The sequence below is a fragment of the Natator depressus genome, chromosome 9 (genome assembly GCF_965152275.1).
Source record: "Natator depressus isolate rNatDep1 chromosome 9, rNatDep2.hap1, whole genome shotgun sequence".
In the NCBI taxonomy this organism is placed as follows: domain Eukaryota; kingdom Metazoa; phylum Chordata; order Testudines; family Cheloniidae; genus Natator; species Natator depressus.
In genome coordinates this window covers 91,911,342-91,931,566 of record NC_134242.1, presented here as the reverse complement: position 1 = coordinate 91,931,566, position 20,225 = coordinate 91,911,342, and the positions used below count along the sequence as shown (strand labels likewise).

The 20,225-nt window shown below is 40.5% G+C and overlaps 1 protein-coding gene across 3 annotated transcripts in view; it reads left to right on the top strand.

The window, feature by feature from the left end:
* FMR1 (fragile X messenger ribonucleoprotein 1) overlaps positions 1-20,225 on the top strand; it is a 57,240-nt gene that overhangs the window by 21,962 nt on the left and 15,053 nt on the right. For 2 of the 3 annotated variants that reach the window (XM_074962636.1, XM_074962638.1), the window contains exons 8-12: positions 2,508-2,678; positions 2,770-2,848; positions 6,639-6,748; positions 8,219-8,281; positions 17,923-18,009. In XM_074962636.1, coding sequence (XP_074818737.1) covers positions 2,508-2,678; positions 2,770-2,848; positions 6,639-6,748; positions 8,219-8,281; positions 17,923-18,009 — 510 coding nt within the window. The remainder of the gene's footprint in view (positions 1-2,507; positions 2,679-2,769; positions 2,849-6,638; positions 6,749-8,218; positions 8,282-17,922; positions 18,010-20,225) is intronic. The other variant, XM_074962637.1, reaches the window with a different exon arrangement.

Below are 20,225 nucleotides of genomic sequence, written 5' to 3'. Positions count from 1 at the left end.
ACATGCTTCCATGCTGATGACGCTCATTAAAAAAAAATGCGTTAATTAAATTTGTGACTGAACTCCTTGGGGGAGAATTGTACGTCCCCTGCTCTGTTTTACCCGCATTCTGCCATATATTTCATGTTACGGCAGTCTCGGATGTGAAATTGGTAAAAATAGCTACAGCACTCAACCCAAGATTTAAGAATCAGAAGTGCCTTCCAAAATCTGAGAGGGACGAAGTAGGGAGCATGCTTTGAGAATTCTTAAAAGAGTAACAATCCAATGCGGAAACAGAACCTGAAAGAAAAAGAAAACCAACTCTCTGCTGGTGGCATCTGACTTAGATAATGAAAATGAACATGCGTCAGTCCGCACCATCATTTGGATGGTTTTTGAGCAGAACCCATCATCAACATGGATGCGTGTCCCTTGGAATGGTGGTTGAAGCATGAGCGTCTGGCACGTAAATATCTTGTGACGACAGCTATAACAGTGCCATGAGAATGCCTGTTCTCACTTCCAGGTGACATTGTAAACAGAAGCAGGCAGCATTATCTCCTGCAAATGTAAACAAACTTGTTTGTCTGAGCGATTGGCTGAAAAAGTAGGACTGAGTGGACATACAAGCTCTAAAATGTTACATTTTATTTTTGAATGCAGTATTTTTGTACATACACCTCTACCCCGATATAACGTGGTCCTCGGGAGACAAAAAATCTCACCGCGTTATAGATGATACCGCATTTATATCGAACTTGCTTTGGCCCCCTTGTTCCCTGACTGCCCCCTCCAGAGACCCCTGTCCCCTGACTGCTCTGACCCCTATCCACACCCCCTGCCCCCTGACAGGCACTCACTCACCGGCAGCGGCGGGAAGCGGAGCAATGCAGCCCCAGCCCGCTCCATTCTGCCACCTCCCAGTCGCAGCGCTCCGCTTTTCACTGCCAGTGAGTGCAGGGAGGTTGTGGAAAGGACGCCCTCCATACTCACGGGCGGCGGGAAGCGGAGCGGCTTGGGCCCAGCCCGCTCCACTTTCCTTGCCCTGGCCCCAGCCGTGTCGCTGAGGGTGGGGGATTGGGAAAGGTCCTGCGGCTGGGAGCTGGCGGAGTGGAACGGGCTGGGGCCAGGCTGCTCGGCTTCCGCCACTGTCAGTGAGTGTGGGGGGGAATCCCTTCCCCTAAGCCCCCTCCCCCGAGCAACACGGTTGGGGCGAGGGAAGCGGAGCGGGCTGCTCCCAGCCCCCCGCTAATCCCCTGGGCCACTCTGGGATTGCGGGGCCCCCAAAAGTGCCCCCCCCCCCACACACACAGCTTCTGCTTCCCAGACCCTGGTTGGGGGGAGCCCGAGACCCTCTGCCCCTTAACCAACCCCCGGCCCGTCACCCTTAACACTCATGGTAAAGCTCAGAGCAGCGTGTCAGAGTTTTACCATGTTGTATGCAAACCTACGTTATGTCGGGGCAGAAGTGTAATTCTATATTTGTAAGTTCAACTTTCATGATAGAGATTGCATTACAGTATTTGTATTAAGTGAAATGAAATATATTGTCTTTTTACAGTGCAAATACTCATAATCAAAAATAAATATAACGTGAGCACTGTACACTTTGTATTGTGTTGTAATTGAAATCAGTATATTTAAAAATGTAGAAAACATCCAAAAATATTTAAATAAATGGTATTCAATTATTGTTTGACAGTGTGATTAATTTTTTTAATTGCTTGACCGCGCCCTAGTGATTACGGTACCAAAATCCCGAGGGCTTTTGTCATCTGTCGAATTCTTGTTCAATTCTGCAAACTCATCTATTTTTGCATTGTCTTACATAGAAACTGATTCTTCATTTTTGCTCTTTGTGGACAGTATGTATCCATATAGTTCATTTTGTCATAGTCGTAACTTTGAAGCTGGGGACTGTTTGAGCAATTAACATTTTTTTTCTCATATTTTCATGGGGGCACTTTTTCTGTTTTTTTTGGGGGGGTGGGGGGGAGGGGAGCAGGTTTCTGTAACCCCAGAGTAGCTCATCTTTCAACTTTACTATCTTGTAAAAACGTCCTCTCTCTCTGATTTCTTACCTGCATCTGAAAATGACAATTAAGCAATTAGATTCCACTTTCTACCACTGAGTGACACATTTGATAGATGCAAACCATTTATAAGGCAACTTCAAATATATATAATTTCTGATAGTACCAGTATCTAGATTTATTTTAGGATTATTATACATGCAGAGAGATGTATTTTTGGAGAAAAGAAGACTTAACTGTGATTTTTCTTTTTCTCCTTATCTTTGGGATTACCATCCCTACCCTTCTTAGCTCAAAATTTGGTGAAGGCTTCAGTCAGTTTGTCTGGTTTTTTTAATTGTACATGTTTGGCAGTTTCTCCTTGAACTTTAGAAATTAACTGATGTGGAAAGTAGGGAGGTAGCCTACATATGTGTCTGGTTACCTAAATCAATGTAAATTGCTATACTTTTTTAAAAATCAGAGTTAACTAGGAATGCATTCTTTCTTTAGAGCTCAAGGCAGCTTGCATCGCGATTTCATGAACAGTTTGTTGTACGTGAAGACCTAATGGGTCTGGCCATTGGCACTCATGGTGCTAATATTCAGCAAGCCAGAAAAGTACCTGGTGTCACTGCTATTGATCTTGATGAAGACACCTGCACATTCCATATTTATGGAGAGGTAAGCTTCCAGACAAATAATAAAATTTAATAAAACTAACATGCTCTTGGAAAACACAGAACCCCTTTTATGTTTTTTTCCTATTTCTTAGGATCAAGATGCAGTGAAAAAGGCAAGAAGCTACCTAGAATTTGCTGAAGATGTTATACAAGTACCAAGAAACCTAGTAGGTATGTCAGTTTTGGTGTTTAGCTCTGAAATGGTAGAAAAATATTAGTTGAGAATTGTTTTAACTTTTAGAAACAATACAAGGAGGGCAATCTAACATGTTGGAGATGCTTGCTTTTTTGTTTTGTGATTGGGTTTTTGTTACTCTTTTATTGCAGAGAAGTTTTCAGCTCTCTACAGAATCTTGTAGAAAGTTTTATTAAAATGTATTGGTTTTGCTGAGAAACTGAATCCTGATTCACTTGCCCTCAGTGTACATAAGTTGACTAGAAATTAGGTTGAGAAACCCTGGCTAAAGCAATCCAGTGAGTCACAAGGGACTATGACTCTCCCACAGTCACTTTTTGATTGCAATTGTGAAAATCCATTGTAGGACAAATCAGACCTCTTTGCAGATTGATAGTTAACGGAGAGCCTTTGTTTACAATTACTCATTCAGTTACTTTAATATGCCTTGTCCCTTGTTTCGGGATTCTGAACCAAAAAGGAGCTTGCTAACCAGGAAACGGCTGACAAAAAGAGGCTGCTTTCTAGATTGTCACGGCTATCCATGCATGTCTTGGACTGTGTTGAGAAATATGGCTTCTGCGATGCAACACACTAAATGGCTTTTTCACAGAACTTCCTGCTACGCTTACCTTTCCTATTGCCCTTTACCTGTGAAGCTTTTATATAGGGGCAGCAGTGGGACTAGCAAAAGATCCAGCATCTAACAGCAGTTTTCCAATAAAAAGTGTCAAGACTCTAAAACATGTATCAACCCCCCGTTAAAAAATAGCATATTGAAAATAATTCAGCAATATCAACGTCTGTAAACCAACAGAAAAATGTCATCTAGGTTTGCTTGCTAGCTGGAATGAGTTTAAGTAGCAGATAACAAGAGTACCATATATACTCATTCATGAGTCGAATATTTTTGGTAAAAATGTGACGCATCAAAGAGCGGGGGTCGGCTTATAAACGGGTCTACACCAGAATTTGATGATTTTAAACTCTATGAAATCATTCAATTGAATATCTAATACATTATCGTTTTGTTTACCTGGAGTGTCTGCAGACCTGGAGCCCCTCAGCTCCCTGTGGCTGCGGTTCGCCGTTCCCAGGTAAACAAAATGTCCCGACCTGCCAGCGGCTTACCCTGACGGGCCGGGAGCCAAAGTTTGCGAGCCCCTGAAATACAGGGTTGGCTTATGAAAGGGTCATACAGTTTTCACTGTTTTTACCTATCCATCTTGGGGGGTAGGCTCATAAACAAATGGGCTAATGAACAAGTATGTACGGTATATGTTTTTGGAGATACATATGTGTACCAATCTTTGTAAAGGCAGACATCTTCATTGCATATTGAGGAGATTTTGGAAGCAATACTGAAGTGGCATGGTCTGAATCTTGTGAGATTTTAGACAAGTACCAGGATGTTACTCATCTGTTTAATTGATTTAATAAATGTTACTGTGAATTTCTTGCAACCGTAGTTCTCACTAATGATAAGCAGAAGGGGTAGATCGACTGACTGAATTTAATTTTGGATTTTTAATTGATTCCTGCTCCATGTGTTCAGGACTTTAAAAATAAAAATATTTTAAAAATAAACTACATTTTATATTTGAGCAATCTCTTTACTTCACATCTTGTTTCTTGACCTAGTTCCCACAGAAAGAATATACATTTGTTAATGTACCTATTAATATATATCCAAAATAAGTGATACTTGGAGGAACACTAGCATTCCTTTTTTTTCCCTCTCTTTCAAAGTACACATTTAGATTACCAGTAGCTTGACAGAAAACTAAAATTTTCAGTCTAGGTTAAAAACTGCTGTCAGCACTCAAATTATTTGTAAAATATAATTATATGTAGTAATATTTTTGTAACTTTTTTTAGACTATAAATTTAATTTTAAACTAAGATTTTATAGTAACTGTTTCTTAAAAGTTTAAGTCCACATGAAAACAACCTGCCTGCTTAAGGACTATGTGAATTCTAAAGATTGAAGTATAGATTCCATTTCATCATGCAAGTCTGTTTCATACTGATTAATAATATATATTGTTGAATTTTTAGAGGAGGGGGGAAGATTAGCATTTTATTAGTTGTTGAAATAAGCAGTTGCATTTTGAATTACTTTGTTTATTATAGTGTTTGGAAATATGTAATTTGTCCAATAAGATTTTTTTTGTAGCTCTCTTCATATGCATCTATTATATTTACCGGTAACTTGTTAACATTTATAACAGATTAAATAAAATATTAAAGTATTCAAAAGAAGCTTTTGACTCACTTGGCTGGTAATGAGCCTAGAGCAATCATTGTGGTCAAGAACAACAAATTGGCTATACTTGTGTCCAGCTTTCTCTGAATATTTTCAAATTAAACTGGAGAATATGAAAATCAGCCTAAAATTATCATTACTTATAAGTAATACTTGGGCTGAATTAAGATAAAAATTGATGTATAACCTGCATGTAATGTAAAAACCTGGCTCTCATGAATATCTAGGAATTTAAGAAAATATTAGCAAAATTTCCATTTTGTTGTCAGATATGTACTATGTCCTGTGTGAGTAAAAGTGGGTTTTAATCAGCTTGTTCTTGCTGGATAAAATCTGACCAGCAATACAAATAAATAGTTGTCTTGGATTGAATATTTTTTGCTCTTATTTTTAAAACTCGTGTCTTGAATGTATTTAACAAATAGAGTTAAATTCTAAGGCTGTTTTCTGTTAAAGATTCTCATCTTTTGTTTGTTACACACAATATCTCATTTGCATTAATCTTTTTTTAATTAAAATTTTAAATATTCTGGCTAACAGTAGGTAACTTTTTAATTATTTTTTATAAAACAGCATCACTAGCCTGGCTTTGGAGATCTAGTTTATTATTTTCTTATTTTAGTTATAAGAGCAGCATTAAATGATTGTTTCCACTGTTTTTTAATTAGCTTTAAGTATTTTCAAATTAAAACTTCCATTTCCTTGGATACATTTCTGTTCCTCCAGTTTATCTGAGATACACATTTTTGGTTATAAAGCTTTTGTGTAAGACTAATTCTGAATAGTTCTTTCCAACTGTCTTTTAAAAAATTACTTTCTGATAACAGAAATATCTTGCCAAACATATATCAAAACAAAACTTGCTTCTGAGGATTTGATCAGTCTTGCCATCTGAACTTTCCTCTCTGATATCAAAAAATATAACTTAATAGTGACTAAAATTTTGAAGACCTAGCAAATCAAATTTTCTTTGCTTGTTTAACCACTTTTGCCATTGGTAAACTTGTAGTATTGTAAAAGGAGAAAATTTGCATTCAGCCCCAGCATATATTTGTATGCAATTTAAAAATTTTAAATTAAGTCCGCAGAAGCAAGAAAAATGAGAATGTAAAACAGCATGAACTTTCACTTTGACTAAGATATGTAGCAGTAAGACTAAATAGTCATATTCCACAAATGTAGGGTTTTTGTGATTGAATTTCCTTTGTTCTCTTAGTTTTCCTTGTTTTTCTGTTTATCAAATACTCCTATCTAAATATTTCTAAACTTCCTTAATTAAATACTGTTTACCTATAGGATGATATGGCTGCTTTGGAGTGGTTACCAAAATTTATGTATTAGGTTACTCAGACATTTTAGTTCATGGCTCATTGACTAAATTTTGGTCATAAACTGTTAGGTTGGTGTTGGCAAGCCCTTTGTATTGGTATTAAATTCTACTACTAAACTACTGTATAGTAATATTTTCAGATTTTGGGGAAGAAGCCTAAGGTGGAATGTTCTGTATACTCTTTCTGTAGGAAAAGTAATAGGAAAAAATGGAAAACTGATTCAAGAGATAGTGGACAAATCGGGTGTTGTGAGAGTGAGAATTGAAGCTGAAAACGATAAAAATATTCCACAAGAAGAGGTATGTTTATAATAAATGTGTTCTGTCTCTGTTAATTGGTGGTGATGTTGCTATATCCAGCAGTAAAATAAGTTCTTGGTGGTAAGAGAGTATACAATTAATGTGTTTTTTCTGATGGAGCTTATTTTTCCTCACTGGAGTTGAAAGGGAAATTTTCACATATTGGTGCAGGTTTTTATGACCTATCACTATTGGTAATCTTTTGTCCAAGTCTTCTAACTTGGTGATGCATAAATTCACCTTTTTAAAATCATTTTTTATTTCTGTTAGAAGCATTAATACAGGTTTCACAGTGTAATGATATCCCAGAAATATACATATAAACCTATTTTCACACTCAATAATTTGCTTTAAATTTGATATCTTGAACATCTTCACCGTTCATTTTTATGTTAATATTTTTGATGCAATAGTTAAGTCTGGTTGCACTTTCATTATAAATCCTTTACTGCAGGTATTAGATTATGAGCTCACAACAGCTAATATGTATTTTTAAAAAATATTTGGACAGTTGGTATAGTGGTGTATACCAGATCTGCTATAAGAAGAATGCGTAAAACTCTGTTTACATTTAAAACAGACTTTTGACCTGATATAGGGTCTCAATGAAGCCTTGAACTGCATAACTTGAAAATTGGACTTTTGTGGAAGAGGGGGTGGCAGGCAAAGGAAATTTATACCACAAAAATACCCATATTTTAAAAATATGAAGATTTCATCCCAAATTTCAAAAGGAAAAGCATAGGTTTTTTTTTTCAGTTTAAACCCTCATTTATTTACCTAGCATCTAAAAATTTACCACGTAAGGAACCTTTACTACTAAGAATAAGATGTGAAATCTTTTTTTTTTTTTTTTTAATTTGAACATTCTTGCTGAAAAGTTGAGACAGTTCTGACACTAGCATAGCAAAATTGTTACGGAAGAAGCAGTAGCCCAATTTCTAACCTGCTTTAATAGTGCTTGAACAATTATTTAATGGAATGAAAATATTTAAATGCAATATCAGTTTTTCATCTGACTGCAACTCAAGATAGCCACCTCCAGCATTTAGAATTAAAAGTTTCACTTGTAATTTTAAATTTTATATATTTCACATTTTACTTCTGGTAACAAAATCTTCTTACAGTGTGAAGTTTTGGATTGTTTGGATGAACAAAAGGGTCAATATTTTATTCCAAGCTAAAATTCCATCCTTAACTTTAATGGCATTACTGTGTGGCTGATGCATAAAATATAAAAATAAGGTCCCATTGAAGCTTCAAAATTCAAGCAAGAGAGTAACTATGACCACATTTAGTACATTTTTAGCTTGAAAAAGCTTATTTGCATATGATTTTCAAATCCAAAATACAGCTGTTAAAGGTGAATTGAAAGGCTTTTACCTGCCAAGTCCTGAGTTCAGAGTTCTGTGTATCTCCTGTTTATAGATAACCACATCACTAACACTTGCATTCCTTACACTGCTTTAGGTGTTAGTTGTGTCATCAACTGTAACAGGGGAAACACAGAAACCTGAGATCAAATCTAGGCAGGTAAGAATCATTTCATCTTCTAAGTTCTCTTGTTTTTAAACTGTTTGTAATGTAGCCTACATGCATACTTGATTAGACTTCGGATACCATAGCTTTTATTTATATTTTGTAGGGTAACATTTCAGTTCATTTTTAAAGCTTTAAAAGCAGTTTTGGGTTCTCATTCTTATACAGTGATTCCAAAACGACGTTCACAAATTACATGACAACATTTCATAACTTCTGTGATTATATAAAGAAAAGCCACAGGTCTTGTTTTGAAGTAGTGATGCTGTAGGTGTCTTATCTTTGTAGTACATTACATACATGGTGTATGATTACGTGCAGTTCGTAGTCCTCCCAGAAATACCGGGACAAAATAATGTAGGTTTAAGTCTGCCCGCTGCAGAATCCTTCAGTGATGTCAAAGATTAGGGTGTAGAGGTTCTGCCTAGAATACAGAAGCAATGTTCAGTTAATTTAAAAAAAAAAATTCTAAGTCTCTTTAAGAGAGTAGAGTTGGTCTGGCACCCTGTGTGAGTAAATACTTGTCTTCCTGTTGTGACAGTATTATACGTATTGAAACAGAAGTTTGAAAGGATTTCAGTTCTTATACTTTCTAAAAGTTAAAGGCCACTACAGGTGGAGAGATGCACTGCCGAAAGCCACAACTGGCAGTTTTTATGATCTTTAATGCTATTTTAAGTCAATTGTTATTTTACTGTGGAGTATCAATTACTGGGCAACCAGAATGGCAATGTAATATAAATTAATTACTCTTTCTCAATTGGAGAGTGAAATATAATCACACTTGAAAATATTCCAGACTCTGAGAGAGTCAAGTTGAATCATCTGTTTTTGTGGTTTGAGGATGGTACTAGATCAGAGCATAGGTGTGCTAGGATAACAAAATAAACTTACTAGTTTTGTTCTTAATTATTTGGACTTAAATAAATTTACCCATCTGATGTGATGGGCATGTAAGTTAAAAATAGTTACCAAACTGATAAACCAGTGACAAATTATGAACTTGCCTCTCCTTCTAACCTGTCAGTGATAACACACACACACAGAATGCAGGCATTGGCTTTGGTTTCTAAGGCCTGGGATACACTGTGGGGGGGGGTGGGGGGGGTTCGAACTAAGATATGCAACTTCAGCTATGCTGTTTGCTGATGGAGAAATCCCTCAGGCAGCTATTTGCGTAGCTGAAGTCGAAGTATCTTAGTTCGACTTACCTGGCTGTCCTCACGGCGGTGAGTTGACAGTGGTGGCTTCCCCGTCGACTCCGCTTACTCCTCCTGCCGAGGTGGAGTACAGGCGTCGATTCGGGGATGGATTTATCGCGTCTAGACAAGACACAATAAATCGATCCCCGATAGATCAGTCAGTACCCACTGATCCGGCGGGTAGTGAAGATGTACCCTAAGGCTTTCTAATTGCTATGCTTTGTTTCACCTATTATCTGGCAGGTGACTCCCCTGGAAACCCATCTCCCTAAATCAGGAGTGATTTGAACTGAAACCATCCTTAAATTCTTTGGAAATTTACTCATTTTCAGTAACTTAGGGGGATATTAAACAAGCTTTGTAGCTTGCTTTTATCTCCTGAGTAATCTTTTAGGGTTCTTCACAATGAGTAGTTGCCACTGTTTGAAATACCTTGTGAATGCCCTGGGATTCTGCACTGATTATACCCATGCTAGTATTTACATTACAAGCAATTGATCTTGACGCCTGTCTTCATGACTTCAATCAGCTAAAGTTTTTCTTGTCTGCAGTAGAAGGGAATGACTCGGTTACAGTAACAGAACCTCTGTGTGGGTTGTCTATCCTTAAGTATTTATAAGGTCTTGAACTTAATTCGGCAGTTTTTTCACAATGGGCCCACTGGTGCTGGCACAGACTGGGAGTACTTATTGGGTTATATGCTCCAGACTGGCAGTCCCTCATTTATGTATTACTAAGGACAGAATCAGTTCATTAATACTATTCCAAAGAAAAGAATTTATTTTTATAGCTGAGGGTCCATGGCTCATAGGAGAAAATATCTCAGCTAAGTTCTAGCGCACGGCACCAAAGATTACTTGTCACTTTATTTTATGCAAGTTAACATTTTTATTAGCCATGTTATGGCTTATCAGAAGCCTGTGAATTATTTCATCAGTGCCTCCAGATACAGGGTTGGAAAGAAGAAGCCAGAATGTTTCCCTTCCTGCATTTTGCAGAGAGGCTGGGAGCGAGAAGGGGGATTCTCACGTCTGCTGTCTATCTCCTGCATAAAATGTGTACACTCATGCATCCATAGCTAAAATTAAATTTACAAGAAACCTAAACATATGAAAAGAGAATTCACAGTTAATGTACTTAGTCTTAACTCTGCCCCCTGGTGATGTGATGAGAAAATTGTAATCTCCAGTTACTTTATCTAATCATAACTTTAATAGTGACCACCAAAATTAGAATAATTTTATCTTAATCAGACTTGCTGTGCCAGCTTTGTACTACTTTGTTACACACATTCCACATGAAAAAGAATATTTTGGTTCAGATAAATAGCATACTACCTCCCCATGAATATCTGTTGTTCTTTGAGGAGTGTCCATGTGGTTGCTCCATTTAAGTGTCTTGATGCCCTGCGCTCGTAATCGGAGATTTGTGGTAGCAGTGCCCGGTTGGGCCACACACGTGCTGTAGCCATCTCAGACACGCGCCCAGTGATTACATAGCAGTGCGCAGCCAACCACCCCCCAGTTCCTTCTCTACCGCTTTTGGCTTGAGTCGGAGCAATCAGCAGAATTGCTCTCCTACTTCAGAAAAAATGTATAGTAGATAATTCATAGTGGTAATGTTATCTTAGTTGTAGTAAGCTTCCCTATCCCCTTGCCCTACTCTAATTTCATTGGGGAAAAAAAATTTTTCCCCTTCTACCTCCCCTGTCTCTCCAGCAAGCATACGGCCTTAGCATCAAACAGGGATTACCCCATTTTTTTCTTTGAGACCAACTCAGGCATGCCAGGCTACCTGGTTTTAAACGCTGCCTGACTTGCAGACTCTCCATACCGCTCTCTGACAGCCACACTCAGTGTGCGCTTCCTCGGCAAGACACACATTACTCAAAGGTGCAGAAAGCTGACAACCAAGACAAGAAAAGCCAGGGATCTCCAACTGAAGCGCCTCATGATGGAGAAATCCCTCAGGCCAGCCAGCGACCCTGAGTCCAGGTCACCCCCCTGACCAAAAGTCGCCAGTGGCAGCCTCTGACGGGCTTTGCTCCAACAACTGCCAAGGAGCCTACTCCTAGAAAGACTACAAAAAAGCAGTCACAGATATCCCCGCACCAAGAATCGCCCAAACGAAAGCGATCTCCTACTGAAGGATCTGCCCCGGTACCTATGGCACCGAGAGCATCAGACTGCGAGACACCAGGAACGTCTGGCACCAAGAGTTTCCGACGAGCTAAAGATCCTATGTGGGCAAGCTCTAATGCAGGTTCACATACTGAAGTGAAACCTTCCAGCGTGGCACCCATGGAGCCAAAATTGATCTTGGCACTGAGCAGTACAATGGCGCCACCTGCTGTACCTGTGCTGCACAGCTATAAATCCTCGGCACCAGCAGCTTCAACTCATGCTCCTAGGCCATCCACTATGCCATCTCCAGCACCGAGCCTCACGGTACCGCAGCAATTCATGAGGCATGTGGACCTGATAATGAACTCGGCACCTAAATCTCTTCTACTCCGAATCGAAGGCAACCCAACCAGATTGGTACCAAGCCAGCTGACTACTCCCTGCAGATCAGCCCCTCCTGTCTCCAGTGATGAGGACGAAAAGGATGATGCAACAATACGCACTCCTTGCCACTCCTCACCCAAGCCATGACCATCTCATCACCAACCAGATGCAGATGTACGAGGATGGTATGGTCACCCATGGGCACCTCCCCCCATACCATTCCCACCTAACTGGTCATACTGGAATCCATGGGCAATGTATAGGGCCCAAAACCACAGGGCCCCTAGCCCGCCTAGGTCCAGAACAACCTGGTCCCCTTCACCAACTGTCCCGGCACCGTCGGAACCACAAGAGGAGGATACTGAGGAACTTGAGGACACAGCCGAACATAACACTTCACTGTCTACTCACTTCTCATTTTCAGACAGAACCATAATGCCATGATCCCCTACTACGGGGGATGATTTCAAATCCTTTCAGGACCTCTTCAGAAGGGTTGCTGAATCTGTAGACATTTTGTTGGCACAGCTACCAGGAGCCCAGCATAAGCTCATGGACATATTCCAGGCATCCCCATCGGCAAAGATAGCCCTGCCGATAAATGATGCTATTATGAAGCCTGAAAAAATCATCTGGCAGACTCCAGTTACTGCACTACTCTCATGGAAGAGGTCTGACAAAAAAATATGTGCCAGCAAAAGGAATTTTTATTCACACATTCCGCACCAAACTCCTTAGTGATGGAGGCGGTCAATCAAAGGGGGAAACACCACTCCTAAATGACCCCATATGATAAGGATTGGAAAAGGCTACATCTTTTCAGGCAGAAAGCTTATTCCTCCGCTACACTTCAGTTCCTCAAAGCCAATCATGCTGCCCTGCTGGCCAAATATATATGTGCACAATTTGTTTGCCAAAATATCAACTTTTATTGAAAATTTACCAGTTGACAAAAAAGAACAGTACAAGGCAAATCTTTCTGAAGGGGGTCTCATCCTGAGGACGGCCCTCCAGGCTTCCCTTGTCTCTGCAGACACGGCACCATGATCCATCGTGACATCCGTGGTCATGCGCCATGCCTCGTGGCTCCGCCTCTCCGGGTTCCCAAGGGAGCTCCAGGCAACAGTCGAGGACTTACCTTTGGAGGAACAGAAACTATTTTCAGACAAAACCAGTTTCATTACACACTCTAAGAGACTCAAGGGCGACCTTAAAAACCCTTGACATTTATGTATCTGCAAACAAAAAGAAACAGAGCAGGTTTTCTAATCGGAGATTCCAGTCTACGCAATTCTCTCAGCCCCAAAGACAGTACGACCAACAGCGTACCAAAGACAAAACAGACGTCGGCAGAACCACGATCAGCTTTTGATGTTTCAACAGTCCATCTCTAAACAGTCATTTTGAAGGTGTGGTCGAGGGCACGAGGCTTCCACACTCTGAATCTGGAACCAGAAACCTTCCCCCACCCGTTCGGAGACCATTTGTCACCATACTGCCCAGTCTGGAACACCATCGCAACAGACAAATGGGTTTTAGAGATTATCCAGAAGGGCTACTCCATCCCTTTATTTCTCTCCTACCTATCCACTCTCCTTCCCCGTCCCTCTTAAGGGACCCCTCTTACGAGCACCTGTTACAACAGGAAAAAACCACCTCGTACGATTAGGTGCCGTTGAACCCATACCATTATAGGTTTTGATTCACATTACTTTCTAACTCAGAAAGACCAGCAGATGGAGACCCATGCTGGATTAACGAAAACTCAACAAATTTGTGAGGACATGACATTTTCACAATGGTGACTCTAACCACAATAATTCCGGCATTAGAGAAAGGAGATTGGCTCTCAGCCCTTGACCTTCAGGGCGATTTTTCTCATATCACCATCCATCCGTCACACAGAAGATACTTGAGATTCACCCTAGGGAAACAGCATTTCCAATACAGAGTGCTACCCTTCGGCCTTTCCACTGCCTCAAGGGTTTTTTCAAAAGTCCTCACTGTCGTTACAGCTCGCCTCCTCAGACAAGGACTGATATTTCCATACTTAGATGACTGCCTTATAAGGGCACAAATGCAACAAGAAGCAATAAAGGCCACTGAGAGCATGATAACCCTGTTCACAGACCTAGGGTTGCAAATGAATGTACAAAAGGCCACACTGGTTCCTGTCCAAAAGTTGGAATTCATAGGAGCCTACCTCGAGTGTCTTACAGCAACAGCAATATTACCCCAGTAATGCTTCCTCGCTCTAGTCAACCTAATTTCAGTGGTGATGTGCAGCCCACAAACATCCGCTCGAACATGGTTACAACTCTTGGGACATACGTCAGCGACAATGTTTGTTGTAAAACATTCCAGAATCCACCTGAGATGCTTGCAGGCCTGGCTTTGAACAGTGTGTATATATACCGCACAGACACTCTCAACAGACTCCTCACAGTGCCATGCAGAGTAAAAGTGGTGGACACAACCAAAGAACATCTGTGCAAGAACCAAAGTGGTTAACATGGTGGGCACAACCAAAGAACGTCTGATCAAGAGTCCCTTTCCAACAAAGAACTCCAACCACAACAATCACGACAGACATTTCCCTAAAAGGTTGTGGGGCACATCTACTCAACAATATGATCCAAGGCCACTGGTCCCCAGCAGAGTCCAACCTGCACATAAATTTACTAGAGCTATGGGCTGTCTGAAATGCATGCGACAACTTTCTCCCTCTAATCAAGAACAATGCCATCAAGATCCTGATGGACAATATATCATGCATGTTTTATATAAGCTGCCAAGAGGGAGCACAATCATACTCCCTATGTACAGAGGCAATACGCCTTTGGAATTGGTGCATTACCAACAACATAGAGATCGGCATCTTATATGCTAGAATGTCGGAATACAACAGCGGATCTACTAAGCAGGGATTTCTCACAAACCCACGAGTGGGAGATGGATCCTGGAATTCTCAAATTGATATTCAAACTATGGGGGTTCCCCACCATAGACCTATTTGCAACAGCTCAGAATGCCAAATGCCCATAATATTTCTCCAGAGCAGGACTGGGACACCACTTCCTAGGCAACACTCTCCTCATAAAATGGCGCCACTGATGTATGCATTTCCTCTGACTCCACTCCTAAGCCAAGTCATTCACAAGATCAGGCAGGACTATTCCAGGGTCATTCTCATTGTGCCCACGTGGCCCAGACAGACATGGTTCCCATACCTGTGTCAGATGGCAATGAAACTGCCTCGAACCCTTCCCTTGGTACCTCCCCTATCCCAGGATGCAGGAGGCATCTGTCACCCCACCCTTGCAGTACTCCACCTCAAGGCCTGGTTACTCCATGGCTGACTGGGGTCGAGAGTAGGGATGTAATGTTAACTGGTTAACTGGTAAGCATTAGCCTGGCCAGCCCTGTTAACCATTTAAACAAAATATTTTTAATTGTTTAAACAGTTAACTTTTTAAACAGTAATTACATTCCTATTCAAGAGGGCCTTTTCTGAGGAAGTAAAAGATATATTACTGAACAATCGAAGATTAAGCGCAAGAAAGACATCCATAAGTGGAAATGATTCTGCACCTGGTTCCAAGGCAAACAGATCTTCTTACCACAGTCATCCCCCCTACCGAGGATTCTCGACTATTTATTAGGACTTAAAAAATTGGGGCTATCCACAAGCTCCATCGGAGTACACTTGGCTGCTATTACCTCCTTCCACAACAAGGTGGACGGGGTCACTGTTTGCTCGCCCAACAATTAAACACTTCCTTAAAGGCATTGAAAACTCTTATCCCATACTAAGAAACCTTACCACCTATATGGGACCTCAACCTTGTTCTTGAGGACTCATGGGAAAACCATTTGAAACCCTTGCAACTTGTTCTTCGTTGCACTTATCCATGAAGGTGGCCTTCTGCATTGCCATCACGTCCGCAAGACGAGTGGGAGAATTAGGTCCCCTAATGGCACACCTGCCTTGTACAACATTCTTTAAGGGATAAAGTAATCCTGCAGCCACATCCTAAATTCATACCCACGGTTGCCTTCCCCTTTCATTTAAATCAACCCATTTACTTACCTGTATTTTTTTCTGAAGCCACATGTGGACGAGAGGAAGGCCTCCCTCCCGTCCACATGTGGCTTTGGAAAAAAATACAGGCGACCGTGGATATGAACTTAGGATGTTCTCAAAGCATTAGCTTTCTACATTGAAAAAACAAAAACATTTAGAAAATCACCTAGACTATTCATTTCCATAACAGAAACACTTGATGGGTCAAATCATTTCAAAACAGAGACTATCCAAATGAATATCTGGGTGTATCTATTTGTACTACCAAAACAACAATCTACAACCTCCACCGGGAGTTTGCACACACTCCATCAGACCGTTGGCAGCATCTGTGGCCTACCACTGACATTTACAGATCAGCTCCCTGGGCATCAGTCCATACTTTCACTAAACACTATGCTTTAGAACAACAATCAGCATCAGATGCTCACTTTGGACTTACGGTCTTATCCACTATCAATAGATCGACTCGGAAGCCCCTCCCCTCCACTGAGAGGCACTACTCAACAGTCACCTAAAGTGAAGCATCCACAGGGACACTCCTCAGAGAAAAAGAGAAGGTTCACTACCCTCCCATCTCCCATCTACTTTGGAGTTTCAGGCTGATTCTCTGAGGTAGAGAAGGAACGGGGAGGGTTGGTTGCACACCGTTACGTAACCACTCGGTGTGGTGTGAGAGTACTACGGTGTATGTGCAGCCCAACCGGGTACTGCTACCACAAATATCCAATTACAAGCGCAGGGCATCAAGACACCTAACGTGGAGCACCCCCAGGGACAACTATCTTGAAGAACCTCAGTTACTGCACAAGGTGAGTAACCTTCTCTTCCTGTGACATTCTAAGGGACCTTAGGATATCTCCGAATTTGCCTATGAATATGTACCTAAAGCCCTTAAAAACAGTCCTTGTTACAAAAATAATACATCATACAAAATAGTTATAAAAGATACAGAAGGGAAGATGGGAGGCTTATGTTTGTTACAAATACAGAATTAAGGTATTTTAACTTGCCCGTAAATGTCAGTGTTCTCAAATGCTGGAATTATTGTGTTCAGCTTCATAACTGAATTTCCTAGGCTTCTAACAAATGATTGTTTAAACTATTCATGTTTTTGAAAAGTAATGAACATTCAGACCACTGTTGGTATGCCTGCAGTCCTAACTTCACCTTAATGAAGATTTTTTTTATTTGTTCACCTTTTACAAATTACTTTATAGGATCCAGGAGAAATAAGTGCCATTTTATGCACAGATTGGTTGGGCTTATGTTTTAAAGTGCTTAAATGGTTTCTTTCCTGAGGTGGTAGATTAAAAGAACCTTGCACCTAGAAGCTGGTACTGTATGGAAAAACATTGTTTATATTGAGTTTGAGGGAAGATAAGATGGCTGAAAAGTTTTGCTAATTGATTTTTTAACATGGCTCAGAAAGTATGATCTAAAAACGTGGCTTTATGATGCACACTACCGAAATGTAACTCCGTCTAGAATTTGCTTATCCATCTACAGAACTTACTTGCCCACCTTTATTGTGATAACTGTTAATGGACAAAATGAGATATTAATTTACATTTCCCTTCCAAGATAAAATTACTATCCTTGGATGAGTGGAATATTGTAAGGCTAAGTTTACTATAGGTACAAGTAAATAAGTATGTTTTTACTGCTGTTAATATAGGTGATATGTCAGTTGTTTATGAAATTTAGAGTTTAATGAGTGTCCCCATTATGAAGGGTGTTCTTCATATATTTTGTAGTCATGCTTTAATATTTATTACTAGGATCACTGTAATTATGTAAATATCATTGCAAGGATTTACAGAATATGTACTTGCTTTTCAGGGAATGGTACCATTTGTATTTGTGGGAACCAAGGACAGCATCACTAACGCAACTGTGCTTTTAGATTATCACCTAAATTATTTAAAGGTGAGGAAAATTATATTACACTACTTCAAAGCTTTTGTAATAATTGACAAGGAAATTTAACAATTAAAAAGGGTCTTAAGTGCTTGAACATGAGATGAAAAAAGTCTTAAACCTTTAGGGTTCCTAGTAAAGATGATTTAAAAATATAGTAAAGATGTTTTAAAAACTGTTTTCTCTCTATATATATATCATGAGGGGCTACGTAACCGCAGAAAATTGATCCTTTAATTTTAATAGCTATGTTGCAGCTGATACAGGAACAGAAGACACATGCTACCTCTCCTTCATACACAAGTGTTTTGCCAAATGTGCCTACTATTTTGTAAAGTTAACCAGGATTGTTTGTGGAAGAGGAAGGTAGGGAGACAAATTAGAAGGGATGAAGAGAATGAGAGATGGCTGTAATTTCTGAGTAAAATCACCTAGATCGATCAGTCCTTCAGCCCTCATGTAGATTGCACCGATCACAACACATCTTCCATTCTTCTCTTCTCTGGGCCTTCCTTCTCCATGTGCGGCCATGCCTTTTCATGATAAAATCTTATCTCTTTGGAGGTCGGCCAAGTGGTTGTTTTCAGTTCCTGTGGGTACTACTCAGCTGCAGTCCATTGATTGTCAGTGAGCCTAGCTACATGCCTGGCCCATCGCATTTTATTACACCTGCTTTCAATAACAACCTCCTGCACTCAGCTCTGCTGTCTGATCACTTCATTAGAGACTCCATCACGGATTGAAATCCCCAGAATTCTTCTTTCCATTGCCCTCTCCGTGACAGACAGTTGTTGTTGTTCTATCTTTGTCAGCGCCCATGTTTCACTGCCGTACAACATTGCCAGCAGTATGGTTGAGTTGAAGAGGTTGGCGTGTGTTGCCTTACTGATTTTTTCCTTGGAGGACATCCTCGATAGAATTCAATGCGTACCAACCAGCTCTCTTCCTTTGCGAGAGTTTGCCTTCCTGATCGTGGTGCATGTTAATTTCTTGGCCCAGATAGACATTGCTCAACTTCTTCTATTTGTTCTCCCTTGACTATTATTTGGGCCTTTTGGCAAGGCATCAGACTTCAAAAATTTTATTTTAAAGCGGTTCATTTTCAGTCCGCTGTGGCTGCTTTTTGTGTCGAGTTCTTGCCGCATGTTTTGTAGTTTGATAGTGTTTCCGTCAATCAAGACGATATCGTCTGTGAATCTGAGGTGTTTTAACTGCTCTCCTTTGACGCTGATTCCACCATTCCAGTTCATTCACCTCATTACCATTTTGAGGCAGGCTGTGAAGAGTTTTGGTAAAACCGTGTCTCCTGGCTTCCCAATTTTTTTGGCTGGGATTTGCGACGGGAGTGTCAAACTGACTTATAGCTGTAGTGCAGTGAAAGTTTGCTTCCTTTAGTAGTTTGAAATAGTTTGTGTCGATGCCGTGCTCTGCAAGAGCTTTCAGCACTGCACTGATCTCTACGCTGTCGAATGCTGTTTCATAGTCAACGAAGGAAATGCATAGAAGGCATTCGTATTCCCTTGAGCGCTCCACTAGCTGGTTTATAGTGAATACATGGTCCATTGTGCTGAAATTCCTTCGGAAACCTGCCTGCTCTCTCAGCTGCTGCTTGTCCAGACTCTGTAAGAGTCAGTTTGCTATTATTTTGGTGAACAGCTTGTAGACATGTGAGAGCAGGCATATTGGACAATAGTTCTTCAGATCTTCACAATCGCCCTTCTTGTACAGCAAAATGGTGTTGGACTCCCTGCAGCTAGATGGTATCCTCTGCATTTCCAAGTAACAGTTAAACCTCTGAGCAAGGGTTTCTCAGAGGTCTTGGCCTCCAGCTCTTATCATTTCGGTTGTCAGTCCGTCTTTTTCTGGAGTTTTTCCTTCCTTCATTTGGTAAACTGCATGTCAAACTTCGCTGATGAGGACTGGGAGTACGTGCTCGTTGGTCTGTTGAAGTGTTAGTAGTGGGACATTTTATTTGAGATGCAGACAGTTGGGTGCAGAAATCTTTGCAGACCTCTTCCATCCCTGTTCTGTTGATTACTGCTTTTCCGTCCTTGGTCTTCAGCACCATTATTGTCGACCTGTACAGCGTCAATTCCCGATCTTCAGCCATCTTGGAGAGCCTTTCATTTTCGTACTTCTTGAAGTCCCTCCTGTAGTTGTCTTCTCATCAGCTTGCAGAGAAGGGAGTACTCAAGTTTGTCACTATCATCTTGCTTCATATTCCT